This window comes from Sminthopsis crassicaudata, chromosome 1, assembly GCF_048593235.1.
Source record: "Sminthopsis crassicaudata isolate SCR6 chromosome 1, ASM4859323v1, whole genome shotgun sequence".
Taxonomy (NCBI): domain Eukaryota; kingdom Metazoa; phylum Chordata; class Mammalia; order Dasyuromorphia; family Dasyuridae; genus Sminthopsis; species Sminthopsis crassicaudata.
The window spans coordinates 738,744,421-738,763,734 of NC_133617.1; the positions used below are offsets into that span (position 1 = coordinate 738,744,421).

Sequence of the window (19,314 nt, forward strand, 5' to 3'; positions counted from 1 at the left end):
TAATTGGGTCTGTCCTTTTTTTAATCTCGGAAGTTTATACTTGATAGTAAAGTTTTATGATGATTAAAAGTTAAAAAAATAAAAGGCACAATAAGTTGTCCCAAACCTGAATTTATGAGTTTCTGTTAAATGCTTTTTGACTTGGCTTTATTATGATTATTAAGTACCAGCTGCATGCTAGGCCTTGTGCTGAGTATTAGGGATTCAACGATAGTACCTGTTCTGCTGGGAGCCAACATGCCAACCACTAGGTAGGTGAAATAATGATAAATTGGAGGAAACCTTAGAAGGCTCTAGAGTTAAGGGAGATAAGAATTGTCCTCTGGTGCGTTAGACGGGATTAAGAGAGTTTATGCAGGTTGAGCCTGAGTTTTGTAATGTGCTGTTGTCTCCAGGGACTGCCGATTGCTCTCTGGGAGGAGATTTGCTGTCTCAGACAGATTCTTCTTCCTGTAGAGAGCCCTTGTCTCCAGACAGTTGCCGCCAACTCTGGTCCAGAGTAGTGACTTCTTCCTCCAGAGAGCCACCTCAAGTCTGGTCCAGACAAGACTCTATCTCTCCAGTGCCTCCCTCTTTTATCCTCCCAGAGAATGGGGGCAGGATAACGCAAGGGCTTCTGGGAAAAATTACTTCAACCAATGAACTTGCTCCTCCTAAGCATGTAAGCTCCTCTTCAGGAGTTCACCGGAGTAAAACTCCCAGTAAAGGCTGGAACTAGAGAATTGTTAAGTACCCACTTAGCACTTAGTAAGAACCTAATATCTCATTAGCACTTAGTAAGAACCTAACAGAGTTTGATTCACTTGCACCAAGTTTCAGAGTCTTTAAAAACAGACCTGTTGAAAGCAACATTGTCTCCTCACCAAAGTCCTTGCTGAGCAATTAGAGAAAAGTGATGAATTTTCTTAGAGTTATGGAGGCACCTAATAAAGTATAGGAAGCGGAGGGGGGTGGGGGGGTGCTGCAGTCCCTTTGAAGACATGGACCTATGACCTAGTTCAGTTTCCAGTTATTGAGGATGATAGATTCATGAGTTTCCAATAGTAAGGAGAAAAAATACTGATTATCATAGCAGAAGTTGATGGGGGCTGGTTTTTTGTTTTTCACACACTGCTGGTACTTAACACATTTTGAAATATGCTTTGGGTGTTTTGTTTTTTAACCAAGGCTGTTGATAGTTTCAAGGTATTTTATGTAAATTATATTGTTGATAGATAAGCATCAGATTTAAATGAATGTTGAAAGGAAAGTACAAATTGTCTTTTTTTATAATAAATTTGTCTCAAATCCACTGTTGAACAAATGGACATTACCTTCATGCAATACTTAGAATTATTGCTATATAAAAGGTTAATTTTTACTAAATCATTTTAATGAAGTTGGGATTCCAGTGGGATTATTTGAGTTGTTTCTGGTCTCTCTTGTAACACGCCAAGCTTTCAAGTGCTTCCCTCTTCCTTAAAGAACTAACTCAGGGGCTGCTTTCCCTGGGCTTCCGAACTTAAAGTTCTCTTTCCCCCCATTTTGTGGGCCTGCAGAAACTGAGCTCAGAAGCCATGGCTCTTCCCTTTACCATTTTTATCACCTTGACCAACACATTTCCCTCTGGGCCATTTCAGAGGAAATTGAACCCTGGACAGGGGTGGTGGGATTTGAGCTCTACTAAGGAGACACAAAAGACCACTGTTTGCAAAATAATTAAAAAATCCTTCAATTCCTTCCAGGATGACTTTTCTCAGGTTTTTATTGTTTGGGGCAATCAACATCACAGATGTACGGCAAAACTATAGAGAGGAATACAGAGAATAAACAAATGAATTGACTATAGTTATCATTATGGACTTACTGACACTCCATGGCAGCCATTTAGGAAGAGGAATTAGCCAGTTGGGTAAACCTTCACCTTCAAGCAAAGCCAAGGCTTCCTCAGTATGGGGGTTGGTAGGGGGTCAGGATAGTTTGAAATTGAGTTGTATATATATATATATAAAGTAAGGAACCCAGGTCTTTCTGGTTCAAGAAGTCTTAAGTGACTATGACACTGGATAAATTTCTCAGGAGTCAGACATGCTTTGTTCGCTTGTTTATATTCAAAATGACAACATAAGCCATGAAGAACACTTACTTCTAAGTAACATGGTGTACAAGCACTAACTTTACTCTGATTGCTTAGAGGAAGGCCAGCTTCTACCAACACACTCATTTTATCCAAAATTAATTCAAGCAACTCACCCCAGTCCTTCACATGAGCAAACAGCAGAAAGAGACTAGGCTTTTGGATCTCTGGGCCCAAGGTCTTTATCTGGTTTGCTAATTCACCCACCATGGGCCCAAAGACAGCCGTGCAGGACTACTGATTCTTTAGGACAGGAAGAAACATAGAATGAGACGGGGTTATTCTTAAGTGCCCCAGATGGAAAAAAAATCAACGAATTTTTACCTTTCAGTGTGTTTTCCAAGGAAATGTATTATTGTGAGTATGGTGACTGACAAAAGATAACCATTTCCCCAGTCAAATATTGAAGACGGCCTTTTAAAACCACCAGTACTCAGTGAGTGCCATTAAGCATCTTTTAAAAGATGCTAAATCCTTTAGAGATGTTGTTCATTCACTTTTCAGTGGCGTTCAACTCTTTGTGACCAGATTTGGAATGTTTTTGGGAATTTGAAGTGCTTCGATATTCCTTCTGCTCATTTTACAGATGAGGAAACTGAGGCACACACAGTGAAATGACTTGCCCAGGGTCACAGTAGGAAGGTGCATTTGAACTCATCTTCTTGGCCTTAGGCCAATGCTCTATCCATAATGTCACCTAGCTCAGCTAGTCTATTCAATCCCCTGTCACAAATTTGGGGATGTTAAGAACTGACTTGGGAATACCTATAGTAGTCAAACTGGCTGTTCCCATGAGTCCCTTACCAATTTACAGTGAATCGAGAGTAAGCTCAGACTTAAACTATCGTCAATCTTGTAAAATTATAAATATTGGCGATAACATCAGTCTTGCACTGGATTGATTGTTGCTCTTTTCCTTTATCCTTCCCACCTTGTGGTCCATTCTTACTCAGGAATGTTGATTTGTATCTTAAGAGGTTTCTGTTTGTGATCACTGGACTCATTCTGGACCCAAATAATGGTCTAAGTCAGCTGTAGAAGAATGTGAACAAACACATTTATCTTTCTGGGCAAGGTATGCCATTACTGAAGATGAAATTCTATTTTAAATTTGGGCTTGTGGTTGTCATTAGCTACCAATTCTTTGGGACACGGACATATTTCTTCTGTAAAAGGAGACTAGATGGTTTCTGAAGTCTATGATCCTGCCATCTTGAGAGATGGGCTTACTTAACGAGGGAAGCGGAAAACTAAGGACAATCTTGCTTCCTCAGAATCATTTAGGAATTGGGGGCTCTTTCCTGCTTCTTGCTAACTTGGGATCACTTAATTAGCACCTCTACCTGAGGATGGCAACAGAAAGCAAGCCAAGCATTCTAATCAGACTATCTGTAACTTAATAGCACCCAAAGCAGCTTGTTCCCTTGTCAACTTTTTATCATCTTCTGTCTCAATAACCAAGGCTGAGAGAAAGCTCAACAAAGAGGCTAGTGGTTGGTAGTGGAGAAGGAAGCCCCCTCTCTGGAAAACATTCTCAAGCGAATATAAATTAGGAATAAGTAACAGAAGTGGTTCTGTCCATACTCGCTGATTCCTTGTTTAACCAGTATATGTGAGTTAAAATGAGATGAGCCCATATATAAAATAATGTGCTTTTGCAAAGCCACAGGAGTTTTAATACTATGGAGAGGAAAAAAACGAAAACTAAGAACATCATATTTGCAATTTAAAATATGATGCACAATGTTGTTGATCATCTGCTTTAATCCAAGACTACGAGTAACACTTAACATGGAAACTCAGGCCCTGAAAAATTCACTCCTATGCCTTCCAATGTGTCCTTATCCTTACCCATGCTCTCTGCTCCATGTGTCCAGCCAGATCAAATGACATGAGCTTACACTTGGATCCCAATTCCATCTTTAGGAACTTGTTTCCTATTCTATCCTAGGTTCCCTGGAGCAGGTGAAAATCCTCCTCACCAGGAGCTAGGAGGCTGGACCTCAATGCAGGAAGGTTCAAACTCTGGGCAAGTCACTTCCCAGGCCCAGAGCCTTTAGATGCCCCAGAGGGGTCTAGACCAATCTCCTTTCAGAAGACAAAGGAGCCCTGAGTGACTCATCCTTGACCATGGAGCCTCAGTTCAAGGTCTGACCACACTGGGAATCTCCATCTGAACCAATGAGCTTATGCTTTATGCGCTCCAACATGGAACCTTAGCGGATGGATGTACTTGTTTGCCTGGAGTCTCACTTCTTTCTCCAAGTCCTAACTTATGGGCCCTAGGATTTGTCACAATTTTCTAATCTCTCAGCAATGCTCACTTGTTTGAAGATGTTGCTCCAAGGCAATGACAGGGAGAGAGTCCAGTTAAGGCGCCTATATTTCCCACTTTGCTGTGTGAGATGGGTGGGGATTGTAGAAATGTTTGCATAGTACCCCCTCCCCCCCATCCTGACAGTATCAAGCTAAGTTGACTTTCCCCAATCTGCCAAATTACATCATTGTAAACTGAAGTAGAAAATGGGGCCCTTTGAGAGGAAAGCACCGAATTGGGTAATGTAGTCCTAGTTAATGGCCAGAAAGTCAGTTGTCCCTTCTCTCTCCTCCTAAGTTTTCTTCTGTTTATTCTTAAGTAAAATGCCCAGTATTTCTCCTTGGTTAAAAATCCAGAGACAAGGATTTGTTTTGCTTAAGGAATAGTAGTTGGATAAAGCTCTCATTATTTTCTGTAAACATCAGCCTTAAGATTGTTTCATGAATAACACCTAACTAAAATGTGCCAAATACTTTACCTTCTCTCATTTGGGCCCAATGACCCTAAGTAGTGGGGTCTATAGCTCCTGGGGCTCTCCCTTTACAGATAACCAAAGCTAAGAGGCAATGAATCAGCCAAGATCATTAACAGTCTACCTGCCTTCCTGTATTGAGGTGAATAATTCTGATGGACCCTTAAGTCCCAAAGGAACCAAAACTTGAAGATGGATGGCCATCTACCTGGTTACTATGTTACTATGGGGGTAAATAACACGGCAAGAGACCATCTGGCAAAGTTACTTCTGATTATTTTCTCTTCTGCACAGACTCGTGAACCTATTTTGCTGTTTCATCCTGTCTTAGCCCTGGCCCACAGGCCAGAGCTCTATCCTTTCCACCGATTGCCATTGAAAGCAACTGGAATGGATCCAAGAGCACATTCTCTGGAGCTTTTTTTCTCACACAGGGAAGCCCTGAAGCACATCCCGATCAAGTCTGTTCTCAATGAGTACATACATGAAATCAGTCAATAAGCATTCATTATGCACCTACTATGTGCCAGGTACTATGCTATGTTTTGAGGGGGAAAAAAGAAGCAAAAGACCTTGATGGATATAAAGTTTATATAGTTAATTTGAGCAGGTTTCTTGAGAGCTGGTGCCATAAGATTAACCAAATCATAGGATCACAACTATTTTCTAGAGAGAGCAGAGTAGGAAATGATCCCTACTTGTCTTTACAACCACCAATTAAAATTGGAAAGCTTCAGCTCTGGATACCTAGTTCAAGCATATATTATACACAACAAATCAAAGATACATTTTGTTAGTAAATTGAAATGTCTTGGATTCATTAGCCTAGGGCAAGCTAATTAGGTACCCCCTGATTAGCTCAGACTGATTTTCACCTTGTCTTCTGAGAACCCATTCACAAATCAAGATTGGTGAAAGCAAGTTCTGACATTTTAAAAAAAATCTCACTATTTCCATGTTTCTTAAATTATAATTCATCAAAATTCAGCCAGGCTGGTTTTCTTGTAATGGCTTGGAAACAGAATCTACGTGGATTCTCTTGTGCCATTTTCAACTATCTAAATTCAACCAACCATAATTTTTAAAAGTTTATTTGGTTAATTTAAATGGCAATTTCTGGTTATTATAAAATTTGGTTTATTCTGGAAAGAATTACTAGGCTTTCCTCTACTCAAACTTAAAATGTACTACAAAATGAAATTTAGTGAGAATAAGGCATTAAATGTTTAAAACTGTTAATGAGCCCTTTGAAATAATAAGGTATTATGACTCATGGAAAATGCCAGTAATAGTTTTTCTACTTACTATATAGCCTTCATCTCCTTAAGTAAACTTTTGCATGGTAGTTGACTTGGCCTTTAATGGCCACAAAACTGGGTATTAAGATATTGTGCGTTATTTTTCAGTGTTTCTTGCTCATGGCACAATGTATTAATAGATTTTCTTATAAGGAAACACTAGAGAAAATGAGATAGGACTAACAGGAAAAAAAAAAAAGCCAAAGAGAGAATGGATTAGAACAGACTTGGAGAGCTTTACCTGGAAAGCTTCAGTGGGACTGCCTATGTAACCCATTGACCCTTCTGAATGTCTGAGACTTCAGCTCACTTGTCCATAGTTTTAATTCCCCATGCTTTTAAAAGCACAGTTCAAACACTGAATTCATATTTAAAGTGGTCTATACTAGAATTACACAAAACTGCCACCTGAAGCTTCCTCTTTATTTAAAAGACTAAATTATAGAAAACTATAAACCTTTACTCTTACCTAGGAGTTAGGATTTAGTCCAGTTCTTTCAGATGAGGGAGGGAGCTAAAACTGAGATACTACCTGACCTGAGAGAATCTGGGTGAGACCTGAACTCGGATCCTCTGGGTCCCGATTCAGCCTTTAAATGTGCTTCACTGCCTCTTGGTTTGATTACAGTGATTTTAGTTACAATGTGATGAGCCTCTAAGGAAAGGAGTGTAGGGGGTAGGGCCTACATGATCCCTGGAAGCTTCTGACCCCAAATCACTAGCACTTTAAAGCAAGTAGATGAAGAAACAGAACATCAATGAAAGTCAAGTTCCTTGTTACGATTCCAGGCTCAATAGCAAAAATAGAGCCAAGAATTAAAACTACGAGAGAAGAGGATTCTGGGAAGATGGCAGAGTAAATCAGAGTAAATTAAAACTTTAAATTTCTTTAGGTTTCCCCCACAAATAAAACACAGACTGGTGAAAAACCAGTAAAACTTGGAGCAGAAGAGGGCCCCCCCCAGTACAAGATCCCAAGACAGGGAGGGATTAACCTGTGGATAGTGCAAACACCTTGAGCTAACTCCAGAGACACCAGCAAGGCCCCCTGGGGAGAGCTGGCTGTGGGTAGAGTCTCAGGAGGAACCACAGAAACTTCACTTCCTGGACTGGGAACAGAGCTGATCAGGAATGCTGTAGGGGCGGCCCTGGGTGAGAAGAATCCAGTGCACACAGGGAAGGCAGAGACAAGAGTAGAGCTTTTTGTTTGGGGGTCCAGGTCAGAGGGGAAAGGTGAAGTGAAACTAGAGGCACCATCTCCCCAACTCCACAATTAGAAGTATACTTCTCATTAAAAAAAAATTAACTGGCAAAGAACAACAAATTGAACCACAGAACTTTTCTATGGGAACAGGGAAGAATAGGATTCCTCTTCAGAGGACAACGAAGTAAGAATCTGCAGAACTCAAAAAAGAATTTAAAAATCAAATGACATTGAGGAAAAGCTTAAACACACCCATCACCACTTCAAAGATTTTCTTTGAAGCAAACATTCAGAAATAATTTCTGTGAAATTTCAAAATCCCTAGATCCAAGAAAAAAATTTTCAAGAAACAGGAAAAAAACCCCACAAATACACTGGAGCTACAATTAGAATTATACAGGACTTATCAGCAGTCACAATAAAAGACCGCAGGTCCTGGAATCACGTATGTGGGCAATCAAAAGAACTAGACCTGCAGCCAATAATGTCATATCCTGCAAAATCATCCACAACACTGAATGGGAAAAAAAAAAGGACATTCAAAGAACATTCAAAATAGGTTTTCAGGACTTTCAACCCAACTTGAACTCAATAGAGTATTTAACATATAAGAGCCAATACCAAAGATCAATTTCAAGGAACTTAACTTGGACAAATTGTTTTTTCTTTTTTTAACATGGAAATGTATACCATGTTTAAGACTGACATCAGCAACTGGGTAGCTCAAAAGAAAGATTAGGGTGGAGTTATGGTAAAAATAGTAATTATGTTATACAAATGATGTGCAGAGAAGAAATAGACACAGAAGCATTTGAAGGAGGAACAGGATCCACAGTTCTGAAAACCTACAGGCAACAGTACATATACACACATATACACCTGAAGGAGTACAGCCCCCTCCAAAATCTATAAAAAAGTAAGGGGGGGAGTGATAGTCAAAGAGTGAGAAACAAAGGGTGGGAGAAAAAGATAAGGGAGGGAGGTTAAGGCAAGTTAAGGAGCAGATTAAAAGCAAAGAGTTAGCAGAAAAGATCTGCTTATGTACATATCTGTATAGGTATACATAAATATATCTTTGCTTAACTATAGGCTACTTAGGATAGGTAGGGGGAAGACTAAAAAGGAAAAAAAAAGAATAAAAAATGTGCACAGCAGAGAACAAAAGAACCTACAGTGAAGGAAAAATGGACATTTCTTCTATTTTATATCCTTTCTTGAATGGGTGATTTATTGTTATATATTATGAATCCTCCCTGATGTTCTGTTTTGTCATTGTCGTCTTTTTTTTTTTTTTTTTTTTAAAGTAAAATAAATTAAAAAAAAGAATTTAAACCATTACTTCCACCTGGATAGAAAACATCAGAACTATTCTAACTTTTGGGAAATTGGTACCTTTGACAACGGTTAAAATGAAACCTAAGGGAGAAGTGGCTCCAATAGAGCTTAGTGTGCCAGGTCAGGCCTCAACCAGGCCAAAGAAACCCTGGTGGCAGGCAGAACATCTAGTTAGGAAAGGGTTTGGTCACTGCCTCATAATAAATACAATCAACAGCAAACCTCAAAATTAAATCTTCCCCAAATAGAAAAGCAAAACATTTGACTTTGTGGTTAACATTTTTGCAAGAGGTCTCTATCTAGGACTTTCTTATAACTCAATGGATTATTTAATTTTATTAATTACCTAGTCCTGGTAATTCTTCCCAAACACTCTTAGTAGTAGTATTCTGATTTATAAAGAAAAACCTATCAGCTACATTTCTAACATCAAACTTAAATAAATTATCTAAAAACTTTAGTCCACTTCAATAGAGTATTAAGATTTCTGACTTGTATCTGATCCACCTTAAAACTGATCTGTAATAAGTCAAATATTCTAGTCATACAAAATGTATGGTTGAGAGAGTGAAACTGTTGCATACCAATGACTATGAAATCAAGTCTACTAATTTACAGGTTTAATATGGAATGACTTTTGCTAATGTGTTTGTAGTCTAAAAATTTCAATGGTCACATTAAGAATGGTTAAAGGAATACGCCTCCTAAAAGCTAGTTACCAGAAACCAAACCCATACTAGACTGTTTTGGCTGCAGAATTGGAGAAGTGAGACAGAAAAAAGAGAGATGACCCTATGTTAAAATACACTTAGTGTCTTCTTAAAGCTCTTTTCTAAAGCGACTCATCCCGAAGGAAATGGGGAAAGACCTGCTAATGTTCCTTCCCTTCCAAGGATTCCCCTCTGGCCACACTCACTTTGCACTTGGTTACTACTCATTTTGCTGAACTATAAAAACATGGTTCATGTTCAAAAGGTACCCTATTCTAGAAATCACATTAGAATCACTCAGGTTTCTTAAAAAGACAAAATAATCTCTTAATCACTTTAAAAATCCCTTCTTTAAAAAAATTTATGTGATCATTCAATTGTTGTGCAATTTTAAATATATTTGCTTTCTTTTCTTCTGTTCAGAAAAGAGAAAGGGAGCCATGCAGATGTCATGAACAACCACATAAATGAAGACTGTGTTTAGAACAGAGCCAGTGCTAAGAGTGTGAACATTTCCCCACAATCAGTCTCATCCCCTTTTGTCAAGGTTATTGATGTAGACCTCCATTCCAGTTAGATCCTCAGTAAGTGAAATCCTTGTTCTAACTCAACCACCGCCTGCCCTGCCCAGGTCCGGTCTATTTCCATTTTAAATCACAAATAAGGGCTATGTGGTCCGAGGGGTGTGAAACGCTGGGTAAGGCCTGATGGGTGGTAACTTCTTCATGACTTGGCATCGGTATCACCTGTTCAACCTCTAATGCAGTGAAGTCAATGAAAATGTAATCTAGACATCCGTGGAATCCCCCCACGTAATTAGTGTAGGCAGGTTCGCCACATGCACTTTTCAGTCTGAAAGGATGGATGAGGGCCATATTGCAGCGTTCCTCTTCACCATTGGAGGCCCAGTCTTCATGGTCCTCAGAGATGCTGCCCGTGATGACGAAACTATACATTCCCGTTGAGGGCGTGCTATTGAAATCGCCACAAAATAAGATAGGGATGCCGGGATACAGATCTTGTGTCACGTGCTGGAGGTGAGTCAGGGCTACCGCCATTTGAATCAGACGAATGTGCCCACCTGCAAAGATAAAGGAGGATACCTGTGACTGAGGGCCTGGGCTGGGGGCGGCACACAAATGACAGAACCTAGGAACGTGGTATAAGAAAATACTCAAATGCTGAAAAGTGACGCTTAAGGCATTTTCTCTTTCTCACCTGTCACCCCCCCACCCAGGTGCTTACCTCTGGGATGCCAGTAGAGATGTGTGTTTGCAACACAGATCTTTTTAGAAGGGTCCTTTGTAGACTGAAGGACTGAAACCTACAACACAGAGCAAGACGGCCTTTGAAGTGTCTTACACTTGTCATTAACGTCACAATCTGATCCTGAATACGAGGGACAGAGTTTACTTCAATTTCATGGTGACTGATCAAATCTTAGATACAAAATGCTCAATAGAGCAGCCTCAGGGCCCGGCTTCCAGCTTGTCCTCAGCTACCTTCAAGCAGTGGGACTCGGTGACTCACACCCAGGACTCTGAGCTGCACAACCGTCCCTGAGTTTTTAGTGGTGGAAGGAGTTTATCATCTTGGAGTTCAACTACAATGAAGTGACCCATGGGTACCAACAAGCTGGGGCTGACACAGAGGTGCACGTCACATGAACAAGAGAGCCGTAATCACCTTTGCCCCGGAAGGAATAGCAGGCTGGAGGAGGAAATTCTGGGCCTCTCACTCAAAGCCGAGGCTTGGCCGTCCCGGTGCAGAGAAGGGGGTGAGATTTAAATTCTATTCCTCCAGAGCTATTTCACCGAACTTAAACAAGCTTTGACATTTCAGGTCACAGGACCCACAACTGGCCTGGGAGGAACTTCCTCCTTCACAGAGCTGCCCTGGAGGCCCTAAGTCTGTGCAGTCCCTGAAAAGGGGCCAGAGAGTTGTGCGAGCACAGGTGGCCCCTGCCTTGATTTCTGGGGTCCCTTAATCACTTTTCCACCCCACCACCGAGGCAGGACTGCAGGCCTTACTGAGCCCGCTTGAGGATCCCAAGAAAAGGGGTCCTCAGACTCCAACCACGCCCAGCCGAAGTCCAACCCTAAATGAAACCACCCTCACCTCCGGGCTCTGATTTCACTGGAGGAGGACAGGAGACCAGGACAAAACCAGCCCTGCAGGCCCAGGTCCCCCAGCCTCATCGGCACCCAGCCTCAACGGCACTCAGCCTCGTGCTGTCACGCGGTCAGGACCTGCCCGCCCCTCCCCTCCCCCCTCGAGTGCTCACCTGCAGCGCCGAAGATCTCTGCAGCACGCGGTCCCGGGCCTGCGGGGCGCGAGCCAGGCTCTCGAGCATCGGCCCGTACAGCGGGTCTCCAGTCAGCGCCTGCTGGTAAGCGATGTCGTGCTGCGCCAGCAGCCGGAACTTGTCCCTGCGGAAGAACGTGGCCAGGCCCTCGTGCTGCTGCTGCTTGAGGCGGAAGAGGCCCTGCAGGCCAAAGGCGTCGAGCGCGGGCGCCAGGCTGTCGTGGAACACCGAGCGGTCCACTTCCTGCAGGCACAGCACGTCGGCGCTGTAGCCGCTTAGCTCCTTCTGCAGCAGGTTCAGGCGGTAGTCGAGGCCGAGCGCATAGGGCGCGCAGTACGGGTAGAGCACGGCGCGCGAGTGCTCCGTGTGCGCATACACATCGGCCAGCACGTTGTACGTCACGGCGCGTAGGAGCCCGTCGCCGCTCACGCGCTTCGTGTACAGGTGGCGTTGGTCGAACGTGCACGCGCCGGGACCGGCCTCCACGGGCCCCGCGCTCTCCAGCTCGCGGCTCGGCCCGAGCCGCTGTCCGTTGCCCGGCGTGCAGCGCAGCTTCAGCCGCAGCCCGATGTCGGCGTTGGAAGGCGTGAAGACGCGCTCGTGCGCGCCGGCCACTTCCACCCACGCAGGCCCCGCGCTCGCATCCGCCTGAGGCGGCGCGTCCCCGTCGGCCGGCGGGGGCGGGGGTGAGGCGGGCGGGGCGGTGCCCGCAGGCGCACTCGGCGCCCCGGCTGCTCCAGGCCGCGCCTCGCGGAACCAGCGGAAGAGCGAGCGCTCGGGCTCGCCGAACTCGAGGCCGATCTTGGGACACACGGGGAAGCCGGCCATGATGTAGCGCGGCAGCTGCAGCTCGGTGACGGAGGGCGGGTTGCGCTCCACCTTGTACTTGACGTCCCCGATCTGCAGCACGGCGCCATCCTGCCACGCGTCCACGTTGAGCACGTCGTCGCCCACGGGCTCCTCGCGATAGTAGAGCTTTACCAGAGGCTCGGCGGCGGGCTCGGCCCCGGCTCCGGCGACGGCCGGTCCCCGGCGCCCCTTGCGCGCTGCCGCCTTGGCGTGGCCCTTGAGCGCGTTGGTGGCGATGCGGCTGAGCGCGCGACCCAGAGGCTCGCTCTGGTCGCGCTGCATGTGCTTGTGGCTGCCGTCGGCTAGCGCGAACGACAGGCTCAGTTTGGGCTCGGACGGCACGCAGCGCACCACGGCGCGCTCCATGGCGGCGCCCGCCTCAGCCCTGGCCCGCGCCCACAGCCGCACCCCGGCCCCGCCGCGCAGCGCGCTGCTCCCGGCCCGCAGCCTCCACATGGACCCGTGCCCGCACGAGCCGCCGTGGCCCATTCAGCCGCTTCCGGGCCGCGCCGCCTGCCCGTCGTGCCGCATCCGCGCCCGCACTTTCGGCACCACTCGGGGAAAGCTGGGCGTGCGGCGGCACGTGGGGGTCCGCTCCCGGGGGGCGGTGGGAGGATCCGCGGGGGGCCGGCGTGGGAGGACGGCGGGGAACGGCGCTGGGCTCGGGATCCCCGCGACCGGCTTGTGTCGAAAGTGCGGCTCTGGGGCCGGGGACAGTCTGTGGAGCGGCTGGGCGCGGTGACGTCAGGGGGCGGGGTCGCTGTCAGGGGCGGGGCCTTCCCACGCTGCGCTGGGCGGCTTTGCTTGCTGGAGCCGACTGCGTGGGCGGGGCTCGGGGGTCGTGGGTGTGTTCCGGTCTGAAGAAGACCCCGGGACGCCCGAAAGTCCTCATTGGTTGCGCCCCCGCCACCCGCAGAATGCCGCTCCAGGCGAGGGGCTCCGTGGGCCCACAACCACCGGGATGGACATTTCTGAAGTTTCTCTGTAAAATGGGCATGGGTTATGTGGTCTCTACCAGCTTCAAGGTGGCATCAGGTCTTGAAAGGCCCCCTTAGCATGGTCTAGTCCCTCCGCGGGCTCTGCATCTCCTCGGCTTCCAGAAAGAGCTGGACAGCCGCCCCGAGAGTGTGAGCCCTGCCCCCAGACCCAGCAGCGGAGCCGGCTTCTCCGGGTTGGCAGAGGGTTTTTCCTGATCCTAATAGCACGGATCCTCCGGGATCGGGTAAAACATGCTGCTGCTGCTCCCCCTCACTCCCACCGTGGCAGCCTGGGGTGGGACCCTTCCTTCTCTAAAAGCCCAGAGCTCCCGGTCCCGGGGCCACATCCAGGCTCTTGGCTACTTGGGGCCCGGCATGCCCCAGGCGGAATAAATGTGATCCAGCTCATAGCAGGTAACTGTAATCACTTTACATCCCTAGGGGGGGATAGAATTTTCCCCTTCCTTGAGGTAGGATTGTTACCCCCATTTTAGAGTTGGAGAAACAGGTTCATGGGAGCCCCGACTTGCCCCGGGAGTCACTGTTGGGCAGGAATTTCTCGAAATTCCAGTGTCTGGGCCACCACCTCCTCCCAGGAGTGTTGGCGCCTCCCAGCATCTGGCCGCTGTTCTGGGCCTTGGCCTCAGGGCTGAGAGGGAGGGAAAGATCCTTCTGAATTGGAGGAGGGGGTGGGGCACGGGGTGAAGACTTGAGATAAATTCTCCTGGGGAGGGCGGGATTGTAAAATCCTGTATTCTCTTCCCAGGTTGGAAGGTGACTCAATGTGTGACCAAGTGCCGTGTCATCTGTATGCTGTTCATCAGTAAAATGAGTTCTGGACTGGAGCATCTCCTCGAACCCATTTCTTATGTTCTTGTCTACATATTTGTAATAAAGATAGAAACTCTATAAGAAATGGTGATCTGATCTCCCTCTCATTCACAAAGCTGTGTCACTCCTTTCTGCTCCCAGTGGCTCCTTCCCAAAACTTCTCTGGCATTTTAAATCTTTCTAAATCTGGCTCCAGCCTACCTTTAAAAAACTTTTTTTTTTAACTCTTCAGTCAACAAGCATTTATTCAGTGCCTACTATGTGCCAGGCACTTGCTGGATATTCAAAGACAACAATGGAACAGTCTGTCCTCAAAGTGCTTACAATCTAAAGGGGGGGGGGGAGACAACATATTAAATAAATGCAAAGCAAGCTGCATAAAGAATAGGTAAGCATGGAATTAATGAGGGGTAGGAGTAGACTTCTAGAAGGAGGGACTTAGGTGGGACTTAAAGCCCAGGAAGTCAGTAGTCTGAGCAGAGGAGAAGCAATATTTCAGGCTTGGGAAATGGCCACTCCCTGGAGCTGAGAAGCAGCATGGCCGGAGTGTATGTTGGGAAGTAAGGTGCCGAAGACAGGGAAGGGAGAAAGGGATCTAAGGTAAGAAGAGCTTTGAATGCCACTGAAAGCAATAGGCAACCAATGCAGTTTATTGGGCAATTAATTGGCACAGTGGACAGAGTGCCGGACCTGGAACTTGGTCTCAGACTGGGTGGCCTTGAGCAAGCCATTTGCTTGCCTCATTTCCTCATCTATTAAATGATCTAGAAAAGGAAAGGGCAAACCAGTATCTTTGCCAAGAAAACCTCAAATGTGGTAAAGAGTCAGCAGATTTTATTAGGTTGGGAGATTATCAGGCTTTGCACACTTATATGCAAAATAAATACAAGGTTTTTGTGTTTTATTTTGATTGGGAGGGGGAGGGTTAACATTTTGGGGATTTTTTTCCCCCTAAAAGTCTGGCCTTGGAAAAAACCCAGTCCTGTTATATGCTTCTTCATATTCAGAACTCTTTAAGACTGCAAAATCCCAATCTGATCAATACGTGAAGGGAGTTGCTCTCCAGTTTCCTCTCAGCCTTTGTTTTTATAGTCTGTGGATCTGGTCAGGTTCCACATTTATTGCCTGTCCTTCCAAGTTTATTACACGTTAGTGCCCTGGTGCAGGTCTGCAACTCAGATGATCAATAGATTTTGTGGTCATCTGTGTAGAGACAAACCCAGGGAAGCTGGTGAGATTAAGGGAGACAGTATAAAGTAAAAAGAAGATCCCCCAGAGAGCTTTGGGGCACCCCGGGAAGTAGTAGGTACAAGACAGGAAGATTTGGCCCAGGCTATGAAAAGCCTGAGAACAGGAAACTTTGGGAGAAGAGTCGATTGACAATTCTAATGCAGCAAGGTCAGGGAGGATGCAGATTGAGTCGAAAAATATGATTTGACAATTAAGTCATTGGTAACTGGAGAATGCGATTTCAGTTGAGTGATGAAGTCCTACATCCGATGGATGATCGCCATTGCCTTCTCTGTCCACACAAACGTGGTTCCATTATTATATACATAATCCATTGACTTGCATACAGTAGAGGCTTAATAAATGCTACTTGATTGATCGAGTACTTTCTATTACCCAGAGTATGGAGGCCATAGAACTGGAGCCATTTATTGGCACTTATTGTTTTTTAAATGTAGAAATGGAACTTCTGACCTCTTTGATACTTGGAATACTTTTGTGTTCAATAGACTACACAGTTGGTTTGCTCTTAGCAACGGGGGGGGGGGGGGGGAGAAGGGGGATAAGGGGGGGTACCAGTCCAAAGAAAAAACCCAGGAACGGCTTAGCCGCCACTGCCGATCTGTGCCCCCGCCCTCGCTAGTGGGATGGAGGGGTCCCCCCCAACCTCCCCGCCGAGGCGCGCCCAGCACCCCCACCAGCGGGAGCCTTCGCCAGCCCGGGCCCAAGCACGCTCCGCACCTGAAACGGGTTTGTTAGAGTCGGGAGCGGGAGGAATTGTGGGCGGGGCTGCCCCCGCACGGCCCGCACGGCCGGGCTGAAGACCCTACGCTGCCCGGGGCTTTCCCGGCGCCGACCGTCCCCCCTCGCTCTCCCGAAGCCCGCGGCTCCGCCCCCTCCGTCTCCAAGGTAACCAGTGTGTTTCCCCCCCACCCCCCCATCTTCCATTCTCCCGCCCAGGAGCCGGGACAGTTCGAAGGACTCCGGCCATCGGGCGAACCTCCAAGCACAGGCAGAGCTCGGCCCGGAGCCAGCGCCCAGGTATCTTGGCCTCCTGTACCTCCCCCCCCCCCGCCTGCCGCGGCCGGGAACCACCTGCTGCAACCTCCCCCAGCCCCCGGCCCGGCCCGGCCCAAGCCGGGGCCCCTGCCCCACTGCACCCGCTGCGAGCCGTCCAGGGCGCTCTCCCTCCTGAGCTTTTCCCTCCCTCTGAGGGAAGGAGCCTGCGGGGGCACCTGCTCTCCCCGGCAGCCGCGGGGGGGGGGGGGCGGGCAGCCCCCGTGGGGCCTTTTCCACCTAGACGTTGGAGCATTGAGCCTGATAATATAGAAATAAAACACAGCATCTCGTTAAAAAACCAAAACTTCCTAACCGCCTTTGGTTGTGTCAGCGTCGTGCCCCAAATATCACCTTCCTTTGAGCAGCCCCAGAAAGGAAAAGGAGTGCCTCAGTTTTCCCATCTGTAAATTGGGAGTCTCCAAGGTTCCGGCTCTTGCCCTCAAGTACTACCCAACAAAACAGCCTGCCTACAGTAACAAGGCAGGCAGCGCCCCCCATCCCTAGAAGGGATTTGAGCCGCTTGCATTTGCTCTCCTTTCCTGAGCCCCCCAAGTAAAACTCCCATTTTAAACAAAGCGAAGCAGCCCTTAACTAAGTTCCCTGAAATCAATCAAAAGAGAAACCAACCTCAGAGCTGATTTCACTTGTATTTTCCAGAAAAGATTCTTCTCCCTCCCCTCCTCCCCCCCTTTTGTTTAAAAGCAGAACTGATTCTTAAAGACTCCGCCCCTTTCAGGACAGAACGGTCTCCTCCCGCACTTGTTGGAAGGGGCAGGCCAGGACGTCCGCGTTGGGTTGTCCAGAATAAGCCGAGCAGTAAAACGCCCATTCGTTCCTTGCTTGTACCGTAGGCCCTTTGGGGCCATCTCCTCACCGGCCTGTGCCCGCCACGCTCCGATGCTCCCAGGAGGGAGGCTGAGGACCGGAGTCTTAAGCCCCACTCGCTTGTAATCACCACCTCACCCGCCTGCTGTCATTGGGCCTGTTGGAGAATGCAGGACAGACAGTAGTATCCTAGGTGCTCGTACCCATTCTAAGGGGTCTGCCCAACGGCCCGAGGCCTCCCTCTGTCTCACTTCTGAGCAGTTGGAGTAAACACCGAACCCAATTAGAATGGTTTTTGCCAGTGTCTACACCCGGAAAAAGGGAATTCTCTCACTTTCCCCATCCAAATAAGCCATAGGATCTTTTTTCCTTCCCAGAGTAAGAAACGTTAAAATCTAAACTCAGGGGACCCAAGATGTTCGACCCGGATAAAGAAGAGCAAGAAGCGATTGCTGCCGAGAAGGAAGCTCTGAACTTGAAGCTGCCTCCCATTGTGTATCCTCCCGAAGACAAGGCCACGGAAACCCCAGTGCAAACGAAGCTCTTGAAATACAGGAGAATCAAGGATGAGGCAAAGAGGCTCAATCAGATTGTGTAAGTATCGCTTTCCCCTGGAACTGGACTGGAGCCCTAGCCTGCTCCCGGTACTGAGTGGAATTAGAAGGAGATCACTTGTTTTCAGCAGTTGTTTGGCTCAGAGGAGGCACTTCATAAATGAACACTCAACAAGGACCATGAATACAAATAACTTGCTCGGGAAACTACTCACATTCTGCCTAATGTCAGTGCATAAAGCATAACCTCTCATTTTTCAAAATCAAAATAATAGCCAATATTTATATGTTGTTAATTTATGCTGTCATTTGATTCTCCCATCAACTCTGGGAGGTGGGTGCTGTTATTTTCCCTATTTAGCATATGGGAAGACTCGGGCAGACATCAATTAATAAAGGCAGGGGGTGTTTGAGGCCATTTGAACTTGACTCCAGGCCCCACGCTATCCACTTAGGCCCAGAAAAAGTTGTGTTGCTGTGTTTGTAGCCCTAGCACTTGGCATCATTCCTGGCACGTATCAGGTGTCTGATCAATACCCGTTGAGTTGGATACTCGTGGAAAATGGGGCTGCTTTCAAGGAGCAATCTTTCCATGGGAAGAGAACCCAGCAAGGCTGGAATTAATCCCCTACGGTATCAGCTTAGGTAAATCACTTCCCTTTTCTGACCAGAGATCAGGATATTCTTATTTATACAACCTACCACACCATGGAGCTATGAGAGAAAGCTTTTAGAAACTTTAGTTCAGTGGTCCTCAAACCTTTTAAATAGGGGCCAGGTCACTGTCCCTCAGACTGTTGGAGGGCCAGAGTAAAAGCTCACACTCTGTCTCCGCCCCTCAGCCCATTTGCCATAACTCAGCAGACTGCAGTTTGAGAACCCCTGCTTTAGTTGCTGATAATTGCATTTTTAGGGTGCTTTAAGCTTTGCAAAGATGTTATACAGATCTTATCTCCTGAGACAACAATCCTGGGGAAGGAGGTACCATTATTATTTTCATTTGTACAAATGGGGAAACCTAGGCACAGAGCAATTAAGGGACTTAACTACCATCACAGAGTAGCAAGTACTTGACATCAATTTGAACTCAGATCTTTCCTATTTCAGTTTCCATTGCTTTATCCCCTATTACTAGTCACATCTGTTTAACATATATCAGCCACTATTATTCTACAGAAACCCTTTTCAATCCAATTAGAAAAATAAGTGCATGGGACACATTCCTATGGATT

General features: G+C 46.7%; 2 protein-coding genes across 2 annotated transcripts in view; one reads left to right on the top strand and one right to left on the bottom strand.

The window, feature by feature from the left end:
• Positions 1-9,829: 9,829 nt before the first annotated feature.
• Positions 9,830-13,832, bottom strand: PDE12 (phosphodiesterase 12). The gene is made up of 3 exons (XM_074284297.1): positions 11,737-13,832; positions 10,698-10,776; positions 9,830-10,533 (listed from the first exon to the last, which is right to left on the bottom strand). The coding sequence occupies exons 1-3, from the start codon at positions 13,093-13,095 to the stop codon at positions 10,091-10,093; spliced, it is 1,881 nt and encodes a 626-aa protein (XP_074140398.1). The 5' UTR covers positions 13,096-13,832; the 3' UTR covers positions 9,830-10,090.
• Positions 13,833-16,549: 2,717 nt separating this feature from the next.
• DNAH12 (dynein axonemal heavy chain 12) overlaps positions 16,550-19,314 on the top strand; it is a 125,652-nt gene continuing 122,887 nt past the window's right edge. Inside the window, 2 exon segments of the mRNA XM_074284299.1 lie at positions 16,550-16,685; positions 17,906-18,122. Of these exon segments, the coding sequence (XP_074140400.1) occupies positions 17,944-18,122 (179 nt within the window). The 5' untranslated portion in view covers positions 16,550-16,685; positions 17,906-17,943.

Excerpts from the sequence above, each read along its gene's own strand:
- PDE12 (XM_074284297.1), bottom strand. The coding sequence starts at position 13,095 with ATGGGCCACGGCGGCTCGTGCGGGCACGGGTCCATGTGGAGGCTGCGG. Across the intron at positions 10,777-11,736 it reads AGAGATCTTCGGCGCTGCAG|GTTTCAGTCCTTCAGTCTAC; the intron begins GTGAGCACTCGA and ends TCTGTGTTGTAG. Across the intron at positions 10,534-10,697 it reads TCTCTACTGGCATCCCAGAG|GTGGGCACATTCGTCTGATT; the intron begins GTAAGCACCTGG and ends TTATCTTTGCAG.